This window comes from Lissotriton vulgaris, chromosome 5 (genome assembly GCF_964263255.1).
Source record: "Lissotriton vulgaris chromosome 5, aLisVul1.2, whole genome shotgun sequence".
Classification (NCBI taxonomy): domain Eukaryota; kingdom Metazoa; phylum Chordata; class Amphibia; order Caudata; family Salamandridae; genus Lissotriton; species Lissotriton vulgaris.
In genome coordinates this window covers 338,369,895-338,389,205 of record NC_141693.1, presented here as the reverse complement: position 1 = coordinate 338,389,205, position 19,311 = coordinate 338,369,895, and the positions used below count along the sequence as shown (strand labels likewise).

Genomic DNA, 19,311 nt, shown 5'->3' with positions numbered 1-19,311 from the left:
AAATTTAACTGAAGGCATTGATCAATTGTTCGTATTTTGCATCTGAACCCATGCTGACAGCAACGCAGCACTGGCGTATCATGGGTTCAATCCATTATCCTATTATAAATGACTGTACCCAGATTTTTTACAGTGGTGTCAAATAATGAGATCAACCGATAACAGCCTAGACGGGAATGATTGCCTTTCTTAAAAATTAGCACTAAAATAGATACACCACAAGAACTAGGTAGGGGAACATGGGTAAGATTGTAGTAGACGTTTGTAAGAAGCGGTGGCCAAAGAACAAGATTATTCTTTAATAAGTCAATGGTATCCCCACCATGGCAAGGTGCCTTACCTCCTACCCTTTGATTAATCGCATCATCCACTTTTGATAGGATTGCCTGAAAACCTGCAGCTAACCCCTGGTATATGATAAAAATGTCAGATCTGGGTGCAGCAAACATTTTGTGAAAGTGCTACTCCGACGTACTGCATACAATATGACAAACAATGGAACTTCAGGGCCTCGGAAACGATGGTCCAGAATGATTTACTATTGCCCACCTGTCCAGCCTGTTCTAACATTTTCCAGCGACCTGTTACTACATTGTGATGTTGTTTCACAGTAATGGCATTATACCGTTTACACAGAAGAGCCACTAAAGCAGAGTCCCTTTGGCTAGATACCAGGGCTTGTCAAAAGGGCCCCGCTAACTGCTGAATATTAAGTATTGAACCGCCATGGGTGGTGAAGTTTAGGGCTGGAACGGTTTTAAAAGCACATTTCTGATCCCAGCACAAAGATCAACCAATACCTCTACTACCTGACCGCCTCGATCTATCTCACTTAGGAATATGGTTACCAGCTCAATATTCGTGCACATCCCCTCATTAAACAGTATCGCAGGGTCGTTAGATCTCCACTTAAGACTTACGTGTCAGAGGTAGGCTGCAGGTTACATGTTCTGATGTCCCGCTGACATTTTCCCTTAGAACTAAGAAGCATATTGATTTCAATAGTGTTATGATGACAAAGAAGATGGGAAAACCAGACCATGAGAAAGTGACTCTGCTAAGTTCTGTATGACAAAGATGTATTCTATGGTGGAGTGGCTGCACCTTCCCCTAAAAGTATGCAACTTGCAGCTAGAAAAACCTGCAATTGACAACACACTTACCAAATCTAGTAGGGCCAAGTATGAAATAGGTTCTGCACTTCGAGGGTCAGGCATATTACATGAGCAGTGAGCTAAATTTGGGCCATCTAGCGGTAAGGGTAGATGTACATTAAAATCACTGGCCAGTCAGAGATATAAAGCATGTCCAGATTGCTCCAAGTTTCCAGCAATGTTTGAAATATTTAAACAGATAGGAAAGCTTAGTGTTCGGTGAGCAAAGGCTAAAATCATTATAAAATTCACAGTGTATAGGCTCAACTTGGTCTTGGCGACAATAATTTGAAAGCTACTGTCATTAGTCTCCATGGATTTAATGTGTCCCCCCTACGGCTGTGCTAACCCAAATTAACAGCCCTCCCGAAGAAAGAATGCTGTGGGAAAGTATGGCGGGAACACAAACATTGGAAACGGTCCTTAAAAATTGGCACTGTGTCCCAAGTTTCCTGAAAAAGCCTGTCATAACTCATCATAAAATTGAGATATTCCGGTACTACAACCTTTGATCTGAGGCCGGTAACATTCCAATGTAAACATTTTTGTAAGGTGCACTTCTTAAACTTGGTACACCGCTGAACCTCTCCGGAAGACCCAAGATCGGCAGGGGATAAGTACAACAGTGGATCCACTAATCGGCCTTCAACATCTCAGGTGTTTGGGATACTGGGAGACTGGGGCAAACTAGCGTGACCATGTAAGAAAGCATCTACTTAATCGCTGACTGATACTCCAAGAGTCATTCCACTGCCTCTGAGTCACTTAGTGCAGAAAACATATTCGGACATGGAACATATCCAGTAGTGTTCATAAGTTGCAGATGTTAATCTGGAGGAAAGACTGGTGGCCTGTAAAATAAAAAAACACTAAAGGAAGGGTAACAACTTTTGTGGCTTCTGGGTTAAAAAGTTCCTTTGTACTCAGAATGTTGTGTATGCATGCAGGTCTGCGGAAATTTAAAACAATCCCACATAATGTTTTTCTTGGACAGTCCTAGCCAGCCGACCCTCCAGACATTATAATTTAGACTGGACCCGTGGCATTAAGGTGCTTATGCTTAAAAAGCCAATAGAAAAGTGCTTATGCTTAAAAATCCAAATCGGCAGCCTGGTTACGTAGCTGGTCCCCTGATTCTTGTTGCCCAGTCCTAAGTGGAGGGACCCCAGTCAGAATTAATACATAGGGGCAGGCTGCAGGGGAAATACTCAGAATGTCATGACACCACTGGACGGGGGTACAACTGCTAGTATCCTGAGCGATTGAAACAGGCATGGCAGGGGGGCTATGGTACACTCAAGACAAGCGCTAAGGTGAGCTGTGTCTGTGGCCCTAGGCACATTGTTAAGGTATGGTCTAAGGGCCCCCTGCAGGCCTAAAGATGGATTTCTGGAACACTCCAGTTGCTATTTATAGACGATGCTCATCCGCAATTGATTACCACACACAGGAGTCCCACTTCCGTTGGGTCTTGAGGAATTCGAGGATGTCCGCTTTTCCAGGCGATCCTTCACTCGTTTCAATTTTCGTTTATCAAACTTCACACAATGCCTCAAGAGGCAGAGAGCCCGTTGACAACAAATTGTTAGACTGACATTCGACAGCCTGGATTGTAGGTGTCATCAGCAGTTGAATACAGGAGAGTAATTGATTTCCAAGACCTTTCTTAGGGAGAGCGGTTTCCTTCTGGCACCCACATTTCTTCCTGGTTGCCTTTTCCTTTTAATAGCAATGAAGAGGGCTTTCTGCAGCGTTGAGGGGCTACCCAGTATGGACGTAGCCTCCGCATTGTTAACTACCTCGTGAGTGACATCAGAGCGAGAGAGCGGTCCCGCTGCAGGAATGATGCTACTACCTGCAGCATCAGGGTCAAAACAGGAGGCCGATAGTACCACATGGTCGAGAGAGAGTCTGCATTCAGTTAATTCAATGTCATTACTTACAAGCCCACCGATCCTTTCAAGTGTGCCATTAATCGAGAGGGTAGAGAGAAGGAGCCCGGGTGCAGCCCCCGTGCAGTGAGAAGCAGCGCTGTATGCGCGATGGCCTCGTCCCCCCCCCCTGTACACCGCTGCGGGCAGTGAAGGGCACTTTGCACCCTGGTACAGGGAGTCCCACAAGGGTAGATTAATGCAGGCAGCCCTGACCAGTAAAGCGAACAACAGCAGAATAAGCAGTAAAGCGAGTGAAACCAGAATAAGTTCAACACTGGGCAGGGAGCAAGGTATCTAGATGCAGGGCAGCTAAGGTGGCAACAAGAGAAGGAAGACATAAAAGAGCATAAGGAAAGAGCATAAGGAAAGAGCAGAAAGACAACATACAGTATGAGAAAAAGTAAGCATCAATCACAATCGGATCGGATGTCAACAATGTAGAAAGCAGTAGGCAAAAATGACACCAAAGTGCAGTTTTGACACTACTGTATTGTACCCTACACTGCTTCACCACTCAACTTTGTAATCTGACAACTGTGTGGCAGATGTAGGACCCAGCGCCATCACATGGTGAAGCAAGTAGGGAGAACTACAAACACACATGGGAGAACTGGATAGAGAGTGAGTCAGCGAAACCTATGCTTAAAATGCTACAGATGAACAAGGAACACTCACCGTCAGAAAGGGTGGTCACAGTTTGAGGCAGTTTTGCAGACTTCATCATGGCTGTAAATGTGATAATCTCAGTCCTGTCCAAACGGCTGCAACCTGTACACAGGCCTTTGATGAGGAGGATCAGATGTTTCTAAGGAACAGTATGCAGTACATCAGGATAATCAACTCCTTATAGCTGTGGTCATATGACATTCCTTCAAATAACTCATCCTCACCATACATGGGTGATTCTTTGTAGTACCTTACTGCTACCACCTTCAATATCACAGGTCAAACTACCCGGTATCCCCCAGATCCCCCACGGGATACCTCGAAACATTTTAATTGGTTTTGGTGCCTATGACTAATATCCACTTCATTTTCTGGCTACTCCACAATCATATTAGTGTTCAATTACCACACTGGGCTTTGAATTTCGACCATTTCAAACCACCACAATTTTACTTAAATGTTTTTTTAACATTCGTTTACAATACATTAAGTTTCCATTATGCAATAACATTTCTTTAGGACTCAGAAAACGTAGCTGGTAGTCTGAATTTACAATCTTATACAAAGTGATCCCTTCTAACTATTAGGCAATAAATATATATTTTGTATGTCTGGACCCCCTAACAAACACTAATAAGTATTCTAATAGGCATTGCTTTGAGGAAAGTATCATGGATGTGAATCCAGTTGGCAGTTACTTTCACCACATCAAAGCACCTTAGTACACCAGCCTGCCATCTTGTCAGCTCCTAACTTACATGGTATATATTGTGCTCATAGGGACAACCACTACAACTCATTCCACCAACTTGCTAAATATTAGGGACAGTTGTCATAACTCATAACCCCAAAATCATAGTGCCTTCCCTACAAGGGCTTGGCACAAAAGTAGGATACATCACATGACTACAGGAGACACCTTCGCATATACAACCACACCTGCACAGAGAAAGGGTGTCACTAAAGGGCGGTTTTCTGCTACCACTTCTACATAGGTCTACGGGGAACCTGGCTCTCTAGTACAGTACAAAAAAAGAAGTAGGATAGTCAGAAGGGGAGGTTTAGGTGTGGGACGGAGCCCTGAATCTTTCATGTCATTGCAAGCCACTTACAGCCAATAATAGCAACAGCAATTTTGTTCTGAAAATAAGCAATGGTATCAAGAGTCACACTATATTCTAGAAATGTTTAGCTTTCCAGCAATATCTTAAAATCTATTTATTTTAAAATGTTAACTGGTTAAGTTCTGTTCAATGCACATTCTCGGAAAGGGTATGTATCAACTTGAATGTCAAGGGTGTGAACCAAGCTTTACAGCAGCAGAATGCTGTACAACTAAGTAGGAAGGGAATGGCTTCCCCTGCGCCCTTTAAATGTTCCAGAATGCTACACACATTGTGTCAGTCTCTCAAGAAAACATAAGAAAAACCAAAAATGATTATTAAAATGATTAATATAAATTGGACATACTTCCTATTGGGGCAAAAAAACACAACTGACTCCTTCTATTAAGCCAGCAACCAAAAACTAAGTGGAATGACCTATAGGCTCCAGTTTCTCTTCTACACACTATCAGGTACAACTAGTAAGTGTGTCTGCTTAACTGCTCTATTTTATTTCAGAGTTGCTTTTCTTTTTAGTTTTCTAGACTATTGCCAGATGGTTAGGTATCAGTAATTATATAAAGTTTCAAACTTAACTTTTGACAGAAACTTCAGAGATGTTGACGCTACTCTGTACTCCTGTCAGAAAAGCTAGAGTACATCATCACTAACTCAAAGGTAGAGAATGGACATCACTATACATGCCAACTCCTACCACAAGATCCCAACTGTATAGCTCAATTGGGGATTTTCATTTTTACCGTGCATCTCATAAGCTCCCTGACCTGAACATCCTCCAGGATACGGCACTACAACATGGACATTTTTTACATTTTGGCTTTCGGTTAAGTACACTACTTATAGTGCATGCAGCTCATTTATAGACTTTTTACCATTACAAGAATGGCAAAAATAATGGACACATGGAAGGAACTCATCTGCATCAGAGCAGGGAAAATTCTGACAAGGATATTTAATTTGTTGTAAAAGATTTTTAAAAAACTGCAATATGTGAAGAATACCGACTGATCGTCCTTAACAGACAGCAGTTTTTGTTCCAGAACTTTATTAAAAAAGTTTTTTAAAAAAAGAAGAAAAGACATTCAGAGCCCAGTGCTAAGGAATCCACATTACAATTTATAACAGTCTCCTCACTGCACCCTGTGGTGCTGCTTTATATTGCTGCCTTGAAGAAACTCAGTAGTATTCTCTCATTAGCAGGCCAGCCTTCCAAGCTTCCAAATGTTTTGTCATGGTTTTTAATTTTTTGTGTTCTTGGTGAACGTTATGAAACGTGTCATCCTTAATTTATTCTCAAGCTATGATCAGTCTTGGTTGCTAAAAAGATAGAAAGATGATGTGCCTTCAGTCCGACATTCTAAAGTAAAGGGCAAAAAGGAAAACAGCTGATTTTGCTCACTAAGTGCCACTTTTTCTCCTTACATAACCACTGTAAACTTATGAATTATCTGACTCAACCACCATTAAAACACTAATTAAATAGAACATGGAGTAAGTAAGCAAACACATTGTAGCCTTACTGTACTTTCCAGGCTGGAGCAAATAAGGTATGACAAAGAATTTTATTTTAATACATATGTGGATGTTCATTCATATCTGCAAAGACCATCACACTTGGGAAGCATTTTAGAACCAGACTCAATAGTGCTCAGTCGGTAAGTCCAAAGTGGTGGTGTAATTTATCAATTATTATTCTGCCTTGCATTTGTCTTCTACCCAACTCCCTCAAAGTTCTTCTGAATCTCCTACACCGTTATATAAAAATGATTAATCCACAAAACAGAAATGTTTCCTCATCAGCATGCAGCCTAGTTTTTGCACAGCACCAATTGTGTTTTAATTAAGTTGCAAATAAGTAACCAAATGGGTGCCATGGCATAAACATGCCGATTCCCCCCGAATAATTTAATACTACTCGTTCATGTTCCGTTTACCATTATTTTACCAAACGTATAGTTGGTCCGTGAGCAATGAGAAGTGCAAACCTGGTCTAAGCCTTGAAAGCGCTACACCACCTAGGAGACTGCACACATCACACCATTGTTAAAACAGCATAGACTCACCTGAGATACAGCACATGCCTCATCAGGATTCTCCAGTCGTAGCAATGAGAATTCAATGAGCACTTTGCAGGCGGCTGCCACAGACTGTAGCTGGTTTCTAGGGACTGAAACAACCAAATCAGGCAAGGATCCTTACAGACAATCAGAAAAAAGTTAGATTTCTGCCTGTTATAACTCAGTAATATGAACCAAAGCTAACACTATAGTCTGCCAACTCATAACTATACATGGTCTTTGAGCAGAAGCTCTCCCTCCGTCGCCCACAGACACAGGCTCACGCATGGAACCATCAAGATGCTTATAGATATTGCTGCACAGAAATCCATACAAACCGATATGCCCAAAAATACAGTTGCCCTGGAACCTACACAGCTTCACAGGAGGAGAAGGCATTTTCATCCTGCAGCACTAAGGCAATGTATATTGCAGTTAATAAGCGAATACCTGAACCATAGCACTTTCACATACTACTGATGAATACCTCATACAGACTGCACAGGAGCTAGCGGTCAACCCCATACAGTTTACAAACGAGCTAGTCCTCAACTGCACATAGATGTCTGGATGACTATCAATGCAGCTGCAACGCAGTTTCCTCAAAAAGCTGAAGTAATTAATCATAAAGGAGAAGAGGTGATGGACCAAATCTCAGCTTTTATGTACAGATCTAAAAGAACCAGATTACAAGCAGGTTAATCTCCCCACCTTTTTCTCATAATGAAACCCAAACCAATGTTCAAGAAGGAAGAAGAAAAAAACGTATATTCTGGCTTCACAGAAAAATACAGATAATAGCTGGAATTTACAACTCTGTGGAAAAGGCAAAGGTACATGAATTTTTAGTTCTCCAGGGGTAAACCAGAAATTAGGATACTGCTGTATTCGGGAGGGTGTGAAACACCAAGCTGGATACACTGGATCACATCCTGTCTGAATCCAGAAACGTTCCAGGTGAAAGTCTTATTTGTTGTTGAGTGCTGGGAACACTGTGCACTGATTCTCACATGACTTTACCATCTGATATTGGATTTCCATGAGTGTAAGAAACTAACATTGCGAATCATCCAGTGGAAGGGGCTTGAAAGGAGAAAGGAAATCCAGGTTTGTCCAGCGTAAACCATAGCATAGTGAAAATGTCTATGTGCATATGTTATTGCTCAGACAGAGTACCAGTGGCTTCTGTAGTATCAATATTTTGCTACTTCAGAGGGCTAGAATAAATTGAACCTTCTTCTAAGGGATGGGCATCTGGTATACTGAGAACTAGAACGGATGCAGGAATACACACAGTAACAGGCATTTTGTCCTTCGGGCTATGTGCCAGTCCATCGGTTATATTGCTAGCCGCTTATTGAACTGTAGATTGGCCCTCTGAAACAGACCAGGGTTGTGAAGGTCAATTTTGGTTTGTAGGAGGTGTATTCACAATATGATGATATACAATAAACACCACCAGTCTTGATAACTGATTGTTTGTGAAGAAACAAAAGGGACTTGCTTAAAACCCTATTATATTAGGAGCTTTAGCAAAGGGATGATTATGGTGCAAATGAGGAGAACAGATCGAGATCGCTCTAAAGGTATACTTACAGGCTCCTTTGTAGGAGGGCTGAATAATGGATTTGGAGGAAGCAGATTTATCAAACTAATCACCAAAGGAGATAATTATGGCCCTCCTAGAGAGATTCTGGGTGATAAATAAAGAGTTTCTACCTCTATCAAAGAACAACGTTTTTGACAACTTTTGCAAGTAAATAAGTCCCAGTTTTAAAATCTTGAGGTCTACTTTTTCCAGGTGTATTGTCAACAGTAGTAGACTGGGATGGGTTTGTGCTCCCTAGCACTAAAGAGGAAGTCCAAACTACCACCAAGTAACAATTAACTAGAACAAGCAGATTGGAAGGGGACCAGTTCAAATACTGCAACAAGAGATTTTCCAAAGGATTAGCGACTACTCTGGGGGATGTGTTCCAAGCAACTTAATTAAATCCAGGATCCTCCATGTATGTTAGATGAAGTTCTGCAGTAGGAGAAACTGAGTCAAGGTGCATCTGGTCATGCAGTATCAAAAGAACTCCAAGCCCTGCGGCTTTTTCCACAGGCAGTGACTTGCATGTACCAGAGAAGGTGGCAGGTGGAAAATGGTACCAAACCGGCAGCAGCATAATGCTTACCAGTACCATCATGGCATGCCAGCCCAGTCCAGATTATCTTTTGGTATCTGCCTCTTCTCTAACACAGACACAAAATGCATTCAGAAACATTTTGGTTGAAACCCTCTGCAGGAAAAAAAAACCTCACTAGATAGCCGTTCCCCAAACACAGTTCAAGTCAAATCTCCTGGAGCATAAAAATCTCCAAACAGCTCTTAAGGACGCGAGCAATACAATAGACTAAACATGTTTAGTTGGTCTGTCACTAACAAAATCACAGACAGTGCAAGAAAATCTACACAACAGAAACAATATGATGGCCTCACAAACTCCACTCACAAAAAAGACAGGATGTATAACCAGACAAAAGTGTTACCTTTGCCTCATTAATCAATCTACATAAGTGGAATGGATCGGTAAATTTTACCTACCACATAACAAAAAGGTGGTTATATGTGTAAGAAGGGCAAAAAAGGGCACCACCAAAACAAACGGTTAACAGAATGCAACACAAATGTAAATCAGTTAACGGACTTCACAGTTTAACAAGGATAGTGGGAAGAACCCCCTCCATGCCAAAATTACAAGGAAAACTGCAAAAATGCACAACGCAGGCAACACCTCCTGAGGTCATAGCCCCTCACAAATTATACCCCTATACCCCTTTATACATTTCTAGAGTTAAGCACTCATATCTTAAGACTTAAATCAGCAGCAAGTCCATCAGTTACATTTCAGAAAATTCACAAAACATACATATACCGGTAACGTTATGGTGTATTGAAACTACTATAATTAAATAAATACGCAAGAACCCCCCAGAATCCTGGTTTGCGTAAAGAGTTACCAATAAGAATTAGCTTCCAATCGAATGTGTAACTAAAAGCCAAGCAAACATCTAAAATGGCAGAGCAAAACAGTAATCATGATGTGTCCCAGCCCACCACTGAAGAACATAAACCCAAAGCTAAGAGAACAGGACTTACTCTGGCCGCATACTGTAGTTATGTAATGCGTGGACAGGGCAACGAACGAAGAGTAAAACGGTTCATACTGTTTATCGTGGTGTAGTATCTCCGACTCACTAGTAAAAGAAAAAAATAAAGATTAATGATATTTAAACAGTATAGCAACATTTGTCTGGGAACAGGGGCGCCCCAGAAAACGCCATACATTTTAATAGCTCTACAGCAAACAGTTCTCTTGTAGTAGCCAGATCACAGTGCCTCCACCCTAGAGACATTCTTTTCTCTGGTGCCATACTTCAGTTCTTTGTTAACACGTTTAGTAGATGAAGTGATGGCAGAGAGATTTGTTTATAAATTTCTGAAATCAATAAATGTCATTAACACACTCCTATTTCCTCTGTGGATTGATGCTATGTGTAGTTTTCAAGTCTTTAGTCACTCTTTCAAGATGGTAGCCATGCAATCTAATGAATCTGCTTGCTATACTAATTTTAAACAATGGGAGAGGTCAATTCCAAATATGAAATTCATTTGTTAATTAACTACATTTAAAACAGAAAATGGTTCGTTGACTACACAACTTAGAACAAGCTTTCATCAAATCACAACAAAATCCCAACCTAAGTTCTAGACAGACATGTGCCGCCAGGCTCTTGCACCCCTGCACAAAGGCATTAACTTCACTACCCTTATTTTTGTTTTTAATGCCCAACACCAGTCTCCACCACAAGCTTTCCCAATCATGCTGGCTGGCTCATTGACACAAAGCTCAATATAAACTCTTAGTTGCATTCTACACGCCCATCCATGGCACACCACTCACCAGCAGCGGTGCGTCCATTGGGGCGTAGGGGCGGAGCCCCACCAGCCACCATGGACGCATCGCGGCCGCATCTTAAAAATTGCGCAGGGGGGGTGGCCTGCTGCAGCTTGAGTGACAGTCCACACACTCAGGCTGCAGCAGGCCGTAGTGCGCAGTCCCGCTGGGGAACTTACAGTACGCATGATTGAGAAAGTTTTCAACTTTTTCAAGCATGCGCACTGTAAGTTCCCCAGTGGGACCCTGGGGTGCTTCACAGTGCTGCTGTAGCCCGGGTTTCCTAAGGGCGAAAGGGCGAGCAGCAAAATGACCCCCTAGCCAATCCTGGCGCTGCTGCTGCGCCAGGATTGGCTGGTCCACCTGCAAGCGGCATCCCATTGGATGCCGCGCGTGGGGTTGGCCCGGCGGCAGCATTCGTCTCGCCGTAAGCCAAGGAGGACAGGTCGTTGGCGCCAGCGGTGCCCGATTCCGGTTTTCCACAGCAGTGAGTGACTTTTGCAATTAATTTTAGCTCTGGTGAAGAGAAAATCGGAAGGCGGTGGTGCTGCTTTGCATGAACTGTCCAGGAAATATGATTAATCTGGAAAGAATTTCAGTGATTGAGGCCGTAACAGAGTATGAAACCTTCACGGTAAGTGAGCAGGGTGCATTGCTCATGGTGGCCAAATCAAAGCCCCAGAGATCTGTCTTCTCACCTCCAATAACATTATGATTCTCGTTATTATGGGCTGTGTGAAGTGTGATGCTGTTCATAGCAAAGATGCAAACATCACGCTATTAATAAGTCAGATCCCTGATTAGTAAGGACTAAAAGCAAAAGCAATAAACATAGGCACAGAGACGTTTCGGATTTCAGAAGTTTAACTTGCAAAGACTGTTTTAGAAGATGGAGTGTATATTCGAAAAGCAAGTCATGCCCAGTGGTCAGCTTTGGACTTTTCATTGGAAATTAAGCAACTATAAATGATAATCGTGATTTTGCCACACATTTATATCTTGGCTGTGCATGGCGCGCCTTCGGTTTAGGTACGGCCGCCGACTGCTTTTGTTTCCTTGTTTAAAAATATGATTCGTTTTAGCCTGATCACCTTCAACACTGTTTTTAGGTCTCGCTATTCGATGCGCATCGAGCTTGCGAGACTATGGGGGCTTAAACAGTCTAACCAACTTGCAAGGAATCTTGGCGATTCCTTGCAGTGCCCGTGAAATTCAAGCTCAATGCGCATGCAGCTTAAAAGCGCGTGCACATCAGTTCCCTCAGCCGCACTCCAGGCCCCTGCTGCTTTCACACCCTCTCCCCGCTCCGCCCCCTCCCCGCCGTGTCGCATTTCTCCTCCCCCGCCCCTTCTCTCCCTCCGTCTTGTTTAATGTAGCGTTCTTCCATATCCGCTTTTATCGCATTCATAATACACCATCCGCTACTCTATACACGAGCGCTTGCACTCTCAGTGTATGTCGGGATGAAGGCACATGTCACAGACTGTGGCCGGTGAATTGCTTTGCCGACTTCCTTCGTCGTAAAGGGTACTTGTCCTCATCGCAGGGTTATGGTCATTATTTTCGGTCCCCATCACATTATTTTCCCTTCTGTTTATTCTTGTGTTCCATATCCGCTTTTAACGCGTTCATAATACACCGTCTGCTACTCAATACACAAGCGCGTGCACTCTCAGTGTATGTCAAGAGGAAGGCGTGTGTCACTCACCGTGGCCGGTGAATTGCTTTGCCGACTTCCTTCATCGTAACGAGTACTCGTCCTCATCGCAGGGTTTTGCGGTTTCTTAGTAAGGTTCGGCTGCATTCTGGTAACAGACAATGTGCACCCGCAATCTATACTTGGCGCTTTCTCTGTTTAGATGCTGAATTGACTGGTTGCAAGTTGTGTATGTGTGTATACCCACCTAAGAAGCGCATTCAGATGTTTCAACAATTGCTGTTCAACCTTGACAGCATGCCTTAATTATTTTCGAGCGATCCTGTACTTTCTATAGGACACGGAGAGCCCAAGCGGCAAAAATGCACAGCACTACGCAAGAAAATGTTCCTCTCCCCAAAGCCCTGGTATTGTATGTTCCCTTGAAGTCCTGATCTCCATTTGGGTGGGGTGTATTATTTACAAAGTGAAAGCTTGTTCTTTTTGTGACTTGCGGTACAGTTTTGTTTGGCTTTGTAATAAAATCTCTATTAGCTCTCAAGTGCTTGGCAATACTCCCCCCTCCCCCCCATCCAAAATTCGTCATCGCTCCCGGCCCCGCGGCCAATGCTTGTTTTTCCTCGCTCTTGCCCAAATCACTCGCATGAACTCAAAAGACCGTGTAAACGCGCTTTGTGGTTCTGTTTAGGAACCAATATTTGTATTTGCCCTTCTGTTTTCAATTGCGGCTATTTGACCCTGCTGTTTCAACAGATAAAATGCAAATTGCAAGCAATTTGTCCCAAGCCCGAAAGTGTGCTTCTGGGAGGAGGAGCTTTAACACATACACGCAGCCACCTATCTTAATAGCTGTGCAGTCGGGAATACAGGAGCTTTCCTAGCTACGGTGCTGGGTGCAGGAGGCAGAGGTCGTCTGTATATTCATTCTTCAAGATCTTATGTTTGCTCAGTATGTTCCCTCCATTAACTGACACCTTTCGATTGTATGCATTCGAAATGTCTCGGCATCTCACTCTCTCTGGTCGAGCTCCTCTGTGTTTTGTTTTAAACTACTTTTATTTAAAATGAAACGGGTGTGGTGAAAGAACGACACATCCTCCACACCTCACGATAATAATTAGTTGATCTTTAAATGGCTTTGACACGCAAGGTAGCAACACGGAGACATTTTTAGGAAAGGGTTTATTTATTGCACAGTTGGAGTTTCATACAATCAATAAGGAATGTATCTGTGTCGTACAGCATATTTTAAATGTCAGCTTTCAAAGTGACACATTAAACTACTGAAAATATATTATTGCAGTTTCCTTTGCGAATATGCGAACAAACTCCCAGACCCTACTTATTTCTCCCACTCCCGCTTGCTACCCTGCTCCTCCTCCCCCGCCTCGCACCAGACTACCATTTGTCGCATTTAGACTACCTGCTCCCCCACCCGACTTGAAAGGCAGCCTCACACACCAACATTTGTCTCTCACACCACAGACTCCTGCTCCCCCGCCCACCCAGCAATGCCGAGAGCTATTTCCTCCCACTTGTTACTGTCTCGGCGCTATCTAGCACACAACGTGTTTTTTTTCCGGGCCCGGCTTTCACCTTTGAAATGTGGGGCACGTGGACCCGCTGGTAGACGGGGAGCGAGGGGGTGCGGGGCCTAGCGCTTAGATGGGCATCTCGTTCTACCCAGCTACACCCTTTCTACCAGTCAGGGTGCTGTTGTTGTGATGATTGTACCAATAGTTTTATATATCAACAGGTCTCGCCCCCTACGGCTCTGTACGCCTGGCTTTACATTTCAAAATATTAATCTGTAACTCAGGGAGCTGTTGATGTAGTGATGAGTCTACTGTTTATAAACGTATGCATACACCTGGTGCTCGTTGTACCAAAGGGAGAACCTATTTGCACGCATTCGTGAAATATATAATACATATAATGCGGTGGTAAACATGTTTGCAAATGGAATTTACGGCAATTTTCGCGCACTTTGCTGAACGAGGAACTTCGCCGAGCTGCGTTACCCTTTGTTAGATGCTCTGCGTTCGAGTTCAGGTGTACGATGGTGATCTGCAGCACAGGAAACAGGACAGCAACTCACTAGAACGTGCACGTTTTTCTTATAGCTACTGTTTTTATTTGTACATTATATTATAGTATTATTTTTATTTTTATTATTACAAGATTTATTTGGTTTATCACAAACCATGGACAGCATTAGTATAAAACGCTTATAGTTAAACAGTCAGTTGCATCCTCCGGATATTCAGTTCCTCCGGTCAGTAGGGCTAAGCCCAAAAACTTCTCCCCCACCCCCAACCCTTCACGATCTCTTCATCTGTGTACATTATCCAAAACCATTGCATTGCATATACTGTGGGAGCATCTACTCCTTCCTAGCTATGTTTCGAGGGTTTGTTTTACCTTTAAATCACCTACAAGCTAATACATCAAAAGTGGAAGGTTGACTCAGTCATTGAAGAAGGGTGTTAGTAACTTTTCACTGTTTTCGCATCCACCACCACCACCACCACCACACCCACCACCACCACACCCACCACCACCACATCCACTACAACCACCACCCCATCCACCACTACCAACACCACCACCCCATCCACCACTACCAACACCACCACCCCATCCACCACCATCACATCCACCATGACATCCACCACCACATCCACCACCATCACATCCACCATGACATCCACCGCCACATCCACCACCGCATCCACCACCACTTCACCATCGCATCCACCACCACCACATCCACCACCGCATCCACCACCACCGCATCCACCACCACCTCATCCACCACCACCTCATCCACCACCACCTCATCCACCACCACCTCATCCACCACCACCTCATCCACCACCACCTCATCCACCACCTCATCCACCACCTCATCCACCTCTTCATCCACCTCTTCATCCACCTCCTCATCCACCTCCTCATCCACCACCTCATCCACCACCTCATCCACCACCTCATCCACCACATCCACAACCACCACATCCACCACCACCACCACCACATCCACCATCACCACCACATCCACCATCACCTTCACATCCACCATGACATCCACCACCACATCCACCACTTCCACCGCATCCACCACCACCACCACATCCACCACCACCACCACATCCACCACCACATCCACCACCACCACCACATCCACCACCACATCCACCACCACCACCACCACCACCACCACCACCACATCCACCACCACCACCACTACATCCACCACCACCACCACTACATCCACCGCATCCACCACCACATCCACCACCACCACCACATCCACCACCACATCCACCACCACCACCACATCCACCACCACCACATCCACCACCACCACATCCACCACCACCACTACATCCACCACCACCACTACATCCACCACCACCACCACATCCACCACCACCACCACATCCACCACCACCACCACTACCACTACATCCACCACCACCACATCCACCACCACCACCACTACATCCACCACCACTACATCCACCACCACTACATCCACCACCACATCCACCACTTCCACCGCATCCACCACCACCACCACATCCACCACCACCACCACATCCACCACATCCACCACCACCACCACCTCATCCACCACCACCACCTCATCCACCACCACCACCTCATCCACCACCACCTCATCGACCACACCCACCACCATCACTTCCACCACCATCACTTCCACCACCATCACTTCCACCACCACCACTTCCACCACCACCACTTCCACCACCACCACTTCCACCACCACCACTTCCACCACCACCACTTCCACCACCACCACTTCCACCACCACCACTTCCACCACCACTTCCACCACCACTACCACAACCACCACATCCACCACATCAACACCACATCGACCACCTCCACCACCACCACCTCCACCACCATCACCACCTCCACCACCACCACCTCCACCACCACATTCACCACCACCCCCACATCCACCGCCATCACCACCACATCCACCACCACATCCACCACCAAATCCACCACCACCACCACATCCACCACCACCATATCCCCCAGATCCACCACCACCACATCTACATGTGTGTGGCTCTGTGTGTGTAGGTGCAAATGCAATGTTCTTGGATTGTCGTCACAATAAAATACACTGAACATAATCTTCACAAAAGTTATTTACAAACGTTTAAGCTATTGCCATTATAAATTACAATAACTTTTATTTAAGTATTAATTATTTACAAAATTAAAAGCCATTGTTATTTGTAATATCAATACATCTAAGTCACGTAAATACAACACACATTGCATTACAAATGCTATAGGTGTCACATATGCAAAAGTTAAAACTATTGACATTGTAACTGACAAAGCTATTAATTTTGCTACTTTCAAAACCTACACATAAATAAAAAAAAGTGTCATTTACAATACCAATAACTCAAACTTTCCTAATGCGAGACCTATTGCATTTCCAATGCTTGTTCCTATTGCGGTGCTATCAACTTACTGTGATGTTGGTGCAGTGTTTTTTTTTAAGTAGCAGCCATCCAATGCGAGCAGGCATGCTAAGGAGTGAGGTGTCCTGTCCATTTCTTAACATCGCAATTCGCAAAGCTGTTCTCATCTCTTTCACATCGAGAGAGAGAGCGAGAGGCGGGAGTTAAGTGGAGGGGGCCGAGGGAGGAAAACGAGATAAGAGCGTGGACGGAGAGAATGAGACGCAGAAAGGGAGACGGGGGCGACGTGCAGAGAAGGGGACGAGAAGAGAGAAGACAGCCCTGAGAGAAGATAAGAGAATGTATAGAGAGGGAGAGAGAGAGAGAGAGAGAGGGCGGGGTGAGGAGAGAAGCTAGGTCACTGCTGAGAGGGGAGGGCAGGCACGAAGGAAGAGGAAGAGCATGTGAAACATAGGGGGGGGGGGGGAGGGTTGAGGGAAAGAGTGACCCAAGCAAGGGAGAAGAGATAGGTGGGTGGAAGAGAAACGTGTGAGGTGAAGGACAGTAGGAGGAAGTGAGGGAAGCGGGGACAGAACGTGGGAGGGAGTGACACAGAGGGAGGGGGTGACACAGAAGGAGTGAGTGACACAGAAGGAGGGGGTGACAGAGGGAGGGAGTGACACAAAGGGAGGGGGTGACACAGAAAGAGTGAGTGACACAGAAGGAGGGGGTGACACAGAAGGAGGGAGTGACAGAGGGAGGGAGTGACACAGAGGGAGGGAGTGACACAGAGGGAGGGAGTGACACAGAGGGAGGGGGTGACACAGAGGGAGGGGGTGACACCGAGTTAGGGTGTGACACAGAAGGAGGGGGTGACACAGAGGGAGGGAGTGACACAGAGGGAGTGACACAGAGGGAGGGAGTGACACAGAGGGAGGGAGTGACACAGAGGGAGGGAGAGGCAGGTGTGGCAACGCCAATACATTGATTGCTATTGGGCAGTACTTAACTCGCTACGGTGCTGTATGCAAATCACTTGCCGCCCCACCACTTTGAAATGTCACCCACCGCCCCTGCTCTCTACTTAATTTAGCCAGTGGCTGAATCAGGATCATGAAAGTTTGTATAACCTAGTAGAAAGTGATAAGCATTTACATTGTTGTAATCTTTAGTAATGAGTTTGAAGCTATTGGCATCTCTACTGACATCACGATATCTGCTGCCTCTCACTGACAGCGGAGACAGATTTTCCGGTCTGAAGCACTATGGGAGAGGTGGTCCACTGTGTCATGGGAGTCACTAGATCGCTTAAGACGCGTGTTAAAACGTCTCTCACCTCTCAATGACTGAGCTAAGCAGCGGAGCCAGTTCCTTCAAATCAAACGCGGCGTACGAGGCAGAAAGTAGGGGACGCACGGCTACCTCCCAGCCCGGCTCAACAGCTCCCTCCGCCGCCATCTCTTACACTTCTCAGACCGCTCTGCGGTGCCGGAAGTGACGTCCCTGATATAGCGTCGGACGTCAGACGCAGTGCGTGTCACCAATTTGCTGGCGCTCACTTGCTGGAGGTTAGTGCTGTCAATGGACTTTAACCTTTAGTGTTGAGGTTACAAGACTAAATAAGTGTGCTGCAAAGGCTGCTGTGGAACATCACGCAGTTCCCAGTACTGCAGCGCTGCCATCTGGTTGATGGAAATGACGGCCTGCTAAGATAATCAATGTGGCTTTCGGAGACTGCGACTCTGAATCGCAAGCATGGCCTGAGACGACAAACTCTGGACCTCACTGGTGGTCATCGATAGGTCAGGGTAAAGCGCTATAGATTTTTTTAAAGTACGAAAGGGGTGAGCTGCCTGTATCTACATGGTTTGTCGTTTTAAACAAAAGGTCTTTCTTGAACGTGCTCTCCGTGCAGCTTAGAAGCTACGCGTCTGTCTCCCAACAGTTTGAGTAATCTGCAGGGGCTGTGGAGGAAACAACGTGCAGTTCTTCGAAATCGGCCAATCCCCATCCGTTCAAAGCCGCAAGTGGTCTGAATGATTGAAACAGGGACAATCTACTTCACAGCATAACTTCTGTATTTATTTGGTTCTGATCTTTCTTAAACTCTACCATTTCAAGATGGCCTCCGCCTTACTACAGTAGGTTATTGAACAACAACGAAGGACTAAAGGAATCATCAACTCCTGAGTCATGTTAGCTCTGGGGCTTAAAAAGCGGCACGAGGAATTTGAGACACGCTTCTAGTTCTACAAAACAATACACAGACGTGGTGGGAGTAGAAAGTAGTTCTCGAAAGTGTTTTACGCGCTCCGTACTTTGTT

General features: G+C 44.9%; 1 protein-coding gene across 1 annotated transcript in view; it reads right to left on the bottom strand.

Moving 5' to 3' along the window:
• The window catches only part of LOC147710842 (E3 ubiquitin-protein ligase UBR4-like), a 288,585-nt gene extending 270,104 nt beyond the window's left edge, over positions 1-18,481 (bottom strand). The window contains exons 1-4 of the mRNA XM_086921578.1: positions 18,324-18,481; positions 10,081-10,178; positions 6,942-7,045; positions 3,764-3,893 (exon numbers count right to left, since the gene is read on the bottom strand). Of these exons, the coding sequence (XP_086777704.1) occupies positions 3,764-3,893; positions 6,942-7,045; positions 10,081-10,178; positions 18,324-18,445 (454 nt within the window). The 5' untranslated portion in view covers positions 18,446-18,481. The remainder of the gene's footprint in view (positions 1-3,763; positions 3,894-6,941; positions 7,046-10,080; positions 10,179-18,323) is intronic.
• Positions 18,482-19,311: the final 830 nt, after the last annotated feature.